This window comes from Dermacentor silvarum, chromosome 8 (genome assembly GCF_013339745.2).
Source record: "Dermacentor silvarum isolate Dsil-2018 chromosome 8, BIME_Dsil_1.4, whole genome shotgun sequence".
In the NCBI taxonomy this organism is placed as follows: Eukaryota; Metazoa; Arthropoda; class Arachnida; order Ixodida; family Ixodidae; genus Dermacentor; species Dermacentor silvarum.
Genome location: NC_051161.1, coordinates 7,189,096 through 7,200,375, shown reverse-complemented (window position 1 = coordinate 7,200,375; position 11,280 = coordinate 7,189,096). Strand labels below are relative to the sequence as shown.

The 11,280-nt window shown below is 46.6% G+C and overlaps 1 protein-coding gene across 1 annotated transcript; it reads left to right on the top strand.

Moving 5' to 3' along the window:
* Positions 1-8,725: 8,725 nt before the first annotated feature.
* LOC125947473 (ESX-1 secretion-associated protein EspI-like) lies at positions 8,726-10,783 on the top strand. Its single transcript, XM_049672273.1, has 2 exons — positions 8,726-9,376; positions 9,720-10,783. The coding sequence occupies exons 1-2, from the start codon at positions 9,006-9,008 to the stop codon at positions 9,721-9,723; spliced, it is 375 nt and encodes a 124-aa protein (XP_049528230.1). The 5' UTR covers positions 8,726-9,005; the 3' UTR covers positions 9,724-10,783.
* Positions 10,784-11,280: the final 497 nt, after the last annotated feature.

The window sequence follows — 11,280 nt, the reverse complement described above, 5'->3', positions numbered from 1 at the left end:
TGACCATTTAATCACAGGCGTCACTAAACAACATAAGAACTGATTTATTTCCACTGAACCTAAATCATAGGACGTCGCCTTCCTCTCCGGGAATATCTACATACCTTTCTGACTATCCGCAATCTTCATGACTGTTATTTGCGTGCACCAAACCTGCTGCGCTCCACTTCCACATCGTCTTCTTTATACGATACATTACGACATACTTCGTTCTGGATTCCTTTAATTCCATGTCTATCATTCATATATACTTACATCATAAGAGCACAGTTCCAAGCGGGCAACCCTGGCGCAAGCCTTTATGAATGTCAACCTGCTTGCATGTTTAGCCCTGCGCATGGCATCTGTGCTTTATTATTCTCGCATATTTCCTTCAGTAGCGCTACGTTGTCTTCCCCCAGACCTTCTTCCCCAAGACTTTTCCACAAACATTGTGTTTATGCTGTCGTATGCACCCCTAATATCCAGCAGAGCTAAATATAAAGGTCGGTTTCGTGCTCTGGCTATTTCCATAATCAGTGTGATAACTAATACAGGTCATCGTCTATGTACCTGCCTATGTTAAAACCGTTTTATGTTTCCATTATCTCTTTCTTTTCAACCCGTGTTCGAAACTTCACTTTGATGGCTTGTATTGTTAGCCTGTCTGTAACTGATATCTGTCTGTATGATTTAGTGCTACTTCTATCTCCTTTTCTAAACTCCTGCCGTTAGAGCTGATAGGCTACTTGGCTAGGCAGACATTAGCAGTAAGGAAACTGTCAACGTTAATTTCGTGAATAAACCTAAGTATGCTGATTACTATCTAATTACTACTTAATTACCAACTTTAGGGCTCATGTTAATTGCACGATTGAAGCCGACAGTGGCGTACCATACTATTTCTCGAGTAAGGCGGGGGGGAGGAGGGGCAAGCCTCGCCCTCTCTCTCTCTCTATTATATATATATATATATATATATATATATATATATATATATATATATATATATCATAAGAAGCCAACAATGACACCAAGGACAACATAGGGGAAATTACTTGTACTTACTAATTGAATTAAAGAAATGATAAATTAATGGAAATGAAAATGGTGAAAAAACAACTGGGGGGTCCGCAATTTGGGAACGATTCCACGTCTTCGCATTACGCGTGCGATGCTCTTACCATTGAGCTACCGCGGAGCCGTTTCCCCATCCACTTGCCGGGGTATTTATGTTTTACAACTAGAACTATAAACCTGGGAGTGTTAGCCAGCGCCACCACTCACAAACCATGGCGGCGGATGTAGAACACCCTTTCTGCCTCAGGCGTCACGAACACGTTTTGGCACGAATCCGGCAACATTGATGCCTTCAGGTAGCATATGTGGGTTTACTGACCAGTTGCTTATGATATCATTAATAATAATCGGGCCCCTCGATTCCCTTTCTTCTCGCTTATATATATATATATATATATATATATATATATATATATATATATATTGTAGAGCAACATGAAAAACTACCGATACAGCTTTCTGTTGCTCAATACGTGCTACATAAATGCGTTTTTCCGAATGTGAAAGAAGCCCGCGAATACACGCAAACTGCCTCGAGCAGTCAGTCGCGCGGCAGTCCAGCGTGTATTCGCGGGCTTCTTTCACAATCGGTAAAACGCATTTATGTAGCACGTATTGAGCAACAGAGAGCTGTAGCGGGAAGGTAGAGGTAGAGGTAGAGCCTTGGAGTTACTGGCACATATATACCCACTCTGGGGGATTGGCCAAGAACCGGGTAGTTTGAAATAACAGTCAGAAAGGAAATGTATAAAACAATACAAACATAAATGTGGGAATGTATACGCATCTGAGAATGAATAATTAGAATATATCAAATGACTTGAATAGAATAGAGGAATAAATGATGACTAAAAAAAAAAAGAAGTAGACAGCTAGGCATCAAATTTGTAAAAATATTTCGGAACCCTAAGCCCTGATTTTGTCATCTAAATCTTTCTGACCCTGTAATGTAATTCTGGATGGCATCGACAACCTTCCCGTCGCTGTGCCCAAGGGTCATCATCATCATCATCATCAGCCTATATTTTATGTCCACTACAGGACGAAGGCGATCTCCAATCACCCCTGTCTACCCCTGCGATCTTCAATTACCCCTGTCTTGCGCTAGCGTATTCCAACTTGCGCCTGCAAATTTCCTAACTTCGTCAACCCATCTGGTTTTCTGCCGACCTCGACTGCGCTTCCCTTCTCTTGGTATCCATTCTGTAACCCTAATGGTCCACCGGTTATCCATCCTACGCATTACATGGCCTGCCCAGCTCCATTTCTTCCGCTTAATGTCAACTAGAATATCGGCTATCCCCGTTTGCTCTCTGATCCACACCGCTCTCTTCCAGTCTCTTAACGTTAGTCTTAAGATTTTTCGTTCCATCGCTTTTTGTGCGGTCCTTAACTTGTTCTCGAGCTTCTTTGTTAACCTCCAAGTTTCTGCCCCATATGTTAGCACCGGTAGAATGCAATGATTGTACACTTTTCTTTTCAACGACAGTGGTAAGCTCCCAGTCAGGATTTGGTAATGCCTGCCGTATGCACTCCAACCCAATTTTATTCTTCTGTAAATTTCTTTCTCGTGATCAGGGTCCCCTGTGAGTAATTGACCTAGATAAACGTACTCCTTTACAGACTCTAGAGGCAGACTGGCGATCCTGAATTCTTGTTCTCTTGCCAGGCTATTTAGCATTGTCTTTGTCTTCTGCATGTGTATCTTCAATCCCACTCTTACACTTTCTCGGTTAAAGTCATCAATCATTAGCTGTAATTCGTCCCCATTGCTGCTGAATAGGACAATGTCATCTGCAAACCGAAGGTTGCTGAGATATTCTTGTCGGAGTCATGAGGGAGGTATATAGTGGCCGAATACTGCACCAGGGAGGCCAATTCCTGTTCTGGTGAGGGAGTGACTTTGATGAAGGTTAGTGGGCCTTCAAGTTTGGTTGCACCTGAACTAGTATAGCCCCACTAGCTCTCGGCGATATATATTTTTTTTTCTTGCCGGTGTCAGGCACCACTCCGTGCCCAAGGGTAGAGGCCCCCAATGATAGTAAATTTTGAACATTTAATTCTAATCTAAGAAGGCGTAACGGTGTTTCTAAGGTTCTTTGGGGAGTTTTTCATGTTGCTCTACAACTTTCTCATTGACATTACTTCGATAATCAGGACAGCACTTCTCGAGTTAGATAATTAATTACAACTACCTAATTAAATCTCAGTAACCAAAAAATTACTGGTGGCTACTCCACTGTACTGGAAACAATACGCACTAGTTTTGCTTCGCGTAACGCCGTTCCTTTTTTTAAATCGTGCTGCATGATAGCTGGGACACCCTGTATATATTGTAAAGGAATCAAGGAGACAGAGACACAGCACCCGTCCAATGGGCCGGCTGTTCTATCCTCTTCCTCTTCTTTTCCCCTTTTTTCCGTGTTACCGAGCTTGTGCTTCCACTTCATTACACTCGGCCACACTGCATTTTTGAAACGGCGCACAACCACATCAGATTTGTCGGTGGACCCTCTTCTTGAGACGAGCCAGGTGGACGGCAAAATTGTTCTTTCTTCTCCTGTCCAAAGTTCCCTGTTGATCCATATTGCGAACACGCGAAGTGCTCTTCCCCAGGCGTTCTGTGATCACAAAGGGAACCTCAAATTTCGCGCATAGCTTCTTGCCCGGTGGCCGACTACCTCGTTGAACCCACACCTCATCTCCTATCTGGCACTGTGGCGCGGGACGATGGCGACGGTCGTAATGACACTTTCGAACGTCTTGGGCTCTCGCGACACTCTTGCGAGCTTCTTCTCGAATGTTGCAGCATAATGTCTGTCGCGCCAAGGGGCGTCCAAATCTGATCGGGGTATCCAAATTGAGCGCGTTAAGTCGGGGTAGCTGACCATAGACTATTTCGTAAGGCGATGTCCCAGCTGAGTGCTGTAGTTCATTGAGTAAGCTGCAGCAGCCTGGATATGTTCGTCCCAATCTGCTTCTCCCGGCTTACCATTTCTGCAGTAGGGAGCCAAACGTGCTTGAATTGTCTGATTAGCTATCTCCGTCAGGCCGTTTGCTTGCGGATGGTACGCATAGTGGTGCTCAACTCTTGCATGACGTAGGTATAGCACGGAGCTGCGGAAGGTGGGTGCCCGATCCGATATTAGTTTGTTCGGAAGACCATGCCTCAGTTCAAATCGGTCTCTGAAAATCTTGTCACGTAGCTGGATGCCAGAGAAGGCATGGCGGCCACCTCCACAAATTTGGATAGATGGTCAACAGCAATCAGGATGTAGCGATTGCCAGCCGCTGTCGTTGGTAGGGGGCCGACATGGTCGATGCCAACCGTGTGAAATATGATAGCAGGAGGTGGAATGGGTGTGAGTAGCCCAGGCTGGCACCCTGGAAGCCGCTTGTGTCGTTGGCATATTTCGCAGCTAGTGAGGTAGTCACGAACACTCTTACGCACTTTTGGCCACCAGAAGTATCCCTGTACTTTATTCAGTGTCGCTCGCTGACCTATGTGTCTGCCTTCAGGTGTTTCGTGGATGGCGTGAAGAATACCAGGCCACAACGAAGCAGGGATGACTAGAAGGTGTTCTTCATCTTGCCACTTATTCTTCCATAGACGACGATAGAGAGTTGCGTCAGGCACAACAAATGTGTTGCTGTTCTGTGCGTCCGCAAGTGAAGCTATGATAGCCGCTACGTCAGTGTCTTGGCGTTGGGCCTCGGCGACGTCTTGCTGTGAAAATAATATCCAGGCTTCCTTCATTCTAGACGAGTCATCCCCACTAGGATTTCGCGACAATGCGTTAGCCACTTGTTTTAGAGTACCGGCGCGATGTCGGACGCTGTAGTCATACGTACTCCTCTATTCGTATTATCCAGCCTGCGAATTTATGCTTCAGGTGTTGCTTTGAGAACATCCATGAAATTTCTGCATTATCTGTTACCACCATGAAATGCCGACCAAGCAGATAGTGTCTAAATTTTTCGTCAACGCTCCACACAACGGTTAGTCATTCCAGCTCGTTGGAGTGGTAGTGACTTTCATCTGAAAGTTTTCGGCTGGCATAGGCGACAACATGCTCAGCACCATCTGGTCGCTGCACAAGTATTGCTCCGAGTCACCTGGCTAGCGTCTATGTGCACCTCTGTGGTCCAGTCTTCATTGAAGTGGCTCAGTACACGGCAGTCGGTCAGCTGATGTTTGAGCGACTGAAACGCACATTCCTGTGATTGGCCCCATTTGAACTGCGTATCTTTCTTGAGCAGTTCAGTAAGGGGAGCAGCTGTCGAAACGAAGTTGACAACAAACTTTCGCAGATAAGACGCGATGCCCAAAAACGACTGCAGCTGCTTAATGCACGTCGGAGTGTGGAAGTTCGTAACAGCTGATATCCTTTCAGGGAGAGGCTGTACGCCTTTCTCAGAGATGGAGTAACCCAGATACGAGATGGCCGTAAGTCCAAATTGGCATTTCTCACGGTTTAGTCGGAATCCTGCGCTGTAGAGCCTCTCAAGAACTTCGTCTAGGTTCCGAAGATGTTCTTCTTCTGTTGTGCCCAGAACTAAGATATCATCTAGGTGTTCATGGCGCGCTGGAATGTGCTCGGAGCTGTCCGTAAGCCGAATTAAGGGCATACGGTTGAACTCGTGAAGTCCTGATGGTGTACGGAACGCGGTTTTAAATTTGTCTTCTTTAGCGACATTGATTTGCCAATAACCCGCCCGCAGGTCTAACGACGGAAAGAATCTTGCATTCCCTACTGTATCAATGGCATCGTCGATGCAGGGCAGTGAGTAGGAGTCCAGTATAGTATGCTTGGTTAACTCGGGGCCAGGTCTTCTGAAGTCTCAGTATTAGTCGACTGCGCCATTGTACAGGAATGAAGGAGACAGAAACACATGATGATGATGAAGATGCCTCAATGAATGGCACAACCCACTGTGGGGGATAGGCCACGAACCGGGTGGTATTATGATTGAAATTTATAATAAATTAGTTTGGAAATAAATAAGTAATAAAAATTTAAGGAAAATAAATGAATAATTGAAGATCGGAAATGAACCGATAATAAAAGAATTAAGTAGTCTATACATAGTCAGCCTTGCCTAGATAGGAATAGTAATATGAATTTCATAATAAATTAAATACAGTAAAGGATAGACGTAAATTTTGAATAATAATATTCATAATAATATAATTGTGATTTTGTGACATTGCTTTTTGAATTTGCTAAATATATAATTTATTGAAGGATAAATAAATCAATCATGGAAAAATGGGAAAATATTAATAAGGCAATCTTTCTGCGTCCCAAAGAAACTATAAATGGCTCGGCAAACATTCCCGTGGCTATATCCTAACACCGTGGCTCCAAGTGAGAGTATAACTGAACTGCTTAACGGCAGTCCTAGATTGCGAAGTGGGATTTCCAAACATCGTTGTCGATTATTAGAAAACCGCCGACACGATAATAAAAAGTGATCGATGGATTCTGGTTCATTGCACAGGTAGCATAATGGGGATGCCGCCAGACCACATCTGTGCAAGTAAAAATTTAGTTGTGGAATACAGATTAAATTAAATTATGGGGTTTTACGTGCCAAAACCACGATCTGATTATGAGGCACGCCGTAGTGGGGGACTCCGGAAATTTGGACCACCTGGGGTTCTTTAACGTTCACCTAAATCCAAGTACACGGGTGTTTTCGCATTTCGCCCCCATCGAAATGCTGCCGCCGTGGCCGGGATTCGATCCCGCGACCTCGTGCCCAGCATCCCAACACCATAGCTTCTGAGCAACCACGGCGGGTTGTGGAATACAGAGACACAGCACCCGTTCAATGGGCCGGCTGTTCTACTCACTTCCTCTTTCCCCCCCCCCCCCTTTCTTTTTCCCCTGTTACCGAGCTTGTGCTTCCACTTCATTACAATATATATATATATATATATATATATATATATATATATATATATATATATATTGTAATGTGTGTGTGTGTGTGTGTGTGTGTGTGTGTGTGTGTGTGTGTGTGTGTGTGTGTGTGTGTGTGTGTGTGTGTGTGTGTGAGAGAGAGAGAGGCGAGAAGAGATCTGTGACGAAGGCTGGACCCCGGCCGAGACGTTGGAAGAAAATAAACATTCGTCCGTTCCTTTTGTGTGCATCGACAGATCATTCAAAGAAACATTCACTTGAATAGATATACAGGACGTGTTTCATTTTAGCTGCACCAATTTTTTTTAATTGCCTGTGGCAGATAGCACAATTATAATCATTGATCTAAACTACTCGATGAGGCGGCCATTCCCCAAGAAGTCAAAACACCTCATTGAATAATTAACATGATTACGCTAATTAATTCTTTAATTATTTATTTTACGGAACATCTTTTAATCTACGAATTACAGCCGCTGAGTTCGCAAGGCATATTCACTTGGAAAGAATTCTCAGGACTGAACCAATCTCGAGATATTAATTTTCAATGTGTCCGACGAAATGCATGGGCGTTCCAGTTAACTTTTTGAGGAAAACGCGGTTTTATGCATTGAAGCACAAAGTTAACTGGCACGCTTTCGATTCCGAAAGTTTTCCTCTCGCTTTCATCAAAATAGTCGTCACTGTCGGTGAGGCAGAGAGGACTTCGCGCTATCTATCGAAGATGAAACAAACTTGTGGGAATGATATACAGCCTCCGAGATGCAACAGCGCACCTCTCAATACAACTTTTTTTTTTTTTTTTTTTTTTTTTTTTTTTTTTTTTTACGCCAGACAGTGCCTGTGCCTGATGATAAGTGGTTCTTGAGGAAAAGGGAAAGGAAAGGTTGGCGCTATCTTCTGCGGCCCTTGAGGGAGCACGGCTCAGCGCCAACGGGGAGGGGTAAGTGGGAGTGCCTGACAACTGGCGCCCTCTGTGCACATGGCAAAGAGACCACGCAAATACAGCTGTTACAGTGGCCCGTGGGAGGTCGCGACAGTCGGAGTTATCGTTCAATCGTTGTCATGTGGGCTGTAGCTCAGTAAAGCAGGGGCCATACAGAAGTAAATCATGGCTTAGAAGATTGTAGATGTGCTGAAGTGGCTAAATTGGCTAAATCATTTGACCAAGCATTTTAGGCAGTGACGTGCAACATTCTAATGTTGAAGCTGAATGCGCCGTCCGAAAATGTTTAGCTTTTGATTGGTACACGTTTCTGAGGCGTTCCGAGACAAAACGCATAGTCTCTCTATTAAGTATTCAGTTGATTACGGGCTAAACCATAACGTCCTGCATCCGCAAGTCAATGTATCGTAAGGAAGGTTAGCATTGTCGCCTATCCAGCTGCTACAAGACGTTGCACAAAAACACTGACGACGTAATTGATTCGCAATCTTGTCCAGTATGCTTTTGATTTGACCATATATGTCGGTCACTGTGTACAGCATGAAGGAAAGGTGTGCAGCCGCCACCTGCTCAATGTGATGTATGTACGCTAAAATAATAATAATTAAAAAGCACACACACTTGCAGAACGTTTTGTGCGTACGTCACTTCATTGCGCTTATTCCCACGCCGTCTTTAACAGTCTACTGTTTTACTAGCTTCTTTTTGTGTTAGAAAGCAGTATCCCGTTATTGAGTAAATTTCGCATTTTCTTGAATGGCCTGTAAATATGCCAGCATGCGTTTTGCTGAACTGAATCTCGGTGGCGTAAACGTGGGCGTGGCGATGAGCGGGCGGACATGCAGTAACAGCGTTTCTCAGATGCTCAGCTTTGCGTTCACCCCTTGTGGCACGAATGCGCTGCGCACCTGGCCGCACCTCCTTCCGCTAGTACGTGTTACTTTTTTTTCCCGGCATCTTCCGCAAGAGCCCGGAACAGGCGCGGAGGGGGTAAAGCCCGAGGCGAGTGACCGCGGGCCGCCTCCTGTGGCACCCCACGTGGTGGTGGCAGGCTCGGCGACCCGCCCCCCGAGATGGTAGCCGAAGGAAGAGGACCCTCGCCCTCTCCTACGCGGCACGCAGCCAGCGGCGGGGTGACGGGCGGCTGCCGCCGCCACCGGGGCCCGACCGACGTGGCCCCGTCCGAACCTCCCCTGCGGACACCCCCGACGTCCCCCGACGGGGCGCACCACGCCCCGGAGTCCCCAGACCACTCCCCAGGCCACACCGGCGCAACTCCCACACGCACACCTCCCGGCAGTCCCCAAACCGCCCAAACCATCCGGGCCGTGCACGCTAGCCTCGAGTGGACTCGTCCGCGTGCAGCCGGCGGCCCCCCCTCCGGTAGACCCGCATGGAGCGGCGTTGCGGCGCATTTCGTTCCGCTGCTCGGAGATGCAGCAGTGCAAGCATATGCACATTTCCTCCCCCTTGCCGTTTAGTCAATCGTCGGAAAGTATGTGCTCGCTTCTTAAAACGGCGTGAGCATCGGCTGCTGAGATATTTGGTAATGCATGTTCAAGGTGGTAACACTGCATAAATCTCATTTGCAGATAACTTTAGGGTTTTAATGTTCTTTTGGATGGTTGTAGTACGCGTACGTAGCTTTCATCTGAGTCGCCGATATCCTCTCATCGAAGCGTTGTACAAACTGAGATATTTGCATGACTGTGGACCCATGAGTATGACAGTATTGTACGCAGCCTTACTTGGTCCGGTCTCTGGTAAATTCTTCCTCTCATTTTCAGCTGAGATCGCGGCGCGATGCATATTTCGTGAACTCGTTCATGTGCCACCCAGCTGTTGACCCAGCACAGCAAACAAAGCAAGCAACAAGAGGCAGCAGGATATTTTTTCCGGCGCTTGTAATTGCTTCCGGCTGCTGCAGCATGCGAAAACATGGCCTTCGAGATTGGTTTCTGTTTCTCGGAGGGAACCGTCGCTGGATGCGTCATTTTAAAGATGGCTAGACATTGTTCTTACCGTAAAAATAGACAAGACGAGCTAAGAAAGGATATACGCCGACTGAAAGTTATCTTTGTCTTTTTCCAATAAAATGTTTGGAGTGTTATAGTGCATGGCCCATTAGTAAATTGTGTAAAAAAAATGATTGCTAGAGCGCCGCGATGTTGAGTCATATAGATATCCCGTTCCGAGAATCAACAATTCGAACTAACTACGTGAAGGCAAGTTTATTCAAAAATCTGCCCAATAACGAACGCATTTATTACGAACTAGACGCGAGTGCGCTGCACCTGGCGGCGGCACTGCGAAGAGCAGGCGAGCCCATGGCAGCCGCTTGGGGAGGGGCTCGCAGAGGCTTCACCTGCTACGGGCTTCGCCCCCTCCCCAGGTGGACTCTCCCTCTAACCCACATCGGGCCGTCTTCCTTCCTGGCAGTGACCTCCAGAGTGAACGATGGCGGCTTTCCCTTTCACTGTCGCGCGAACAAGGCGCCAACTGGAGCTGGGCACGATGCTCCGCGAGCGCGAAATGGAGCAGCCGTTGGCCAAACGTAGCCTTGACCGATATCGCACCCGGCGCTTCCCTTTCCACTCGTTAGGTGAGAAACGCCGCCTCTGCTCCGGAGAGAATCTGCTTCGCTGCGCGGTGCGACAACGTCCTTGTGTTAAGCGCTTCTCAACCGCACTTGTGCACCCGTGATCGTGCTTCTGTGGCCCAAGAAGAAAGGAAAACATAATTGATCACCTCGTTTACGTAGGTCACGCGGCAAAATAATAAATGACTAACAATTCAGATCAAAACATTCCGCCCGTGTAAGTCTGTATAGCAAACAGCATTGCTCGACACTTGGCACTTGGCACATTGCTCGGCACTGCTCGCTGTTTATTGCACTGCACCATTTAGGGTGGTCGGATGGTGGCGAGCTGCTCTGCGTGTCAAGGTGAAGGTCGTTTGCCCCGGAAGCGGGGGAAGAGGCAATCGCAGCGCGCTGTAGCTCTTCTAGTTCATAGTTTAATCACAATGCGCTAAAAACGTTATATTTCGAATGTGCGTTCTCGCTTTAAACAGTACCATTTACAGTTCAGTGCATTGCTTCCGAGATGTTAAGCGGCGTTGATCTCGAAGACCATGTTCTATGTACTCTGGTTAAACCCACACCCACAGGATGGCGCCAACAGCGCTGCTGCTAATAGGGTGCCTCGATGCCAGCGGCGGCGCTGGGCATCGAGGCACCCTATGCTGCTAATGCCAAGCAGGGAGAATGGATTAAACAGTCATTACCAGGACTGATGTATGCAGATGACATTGTACTTATGGCTGACAGCAAGGAAGACTTGCAGAGAT

What these genes read in the sequence shown, in the direction of transcription:
- LOC125947473 (XM_049672273.1), top strand. Translation starts at nt 9,006, where the DNA reads ATGGTAGCCGAAGGAAGAGGACCCTCGCCCTCTCCTACGCGGCACGCA.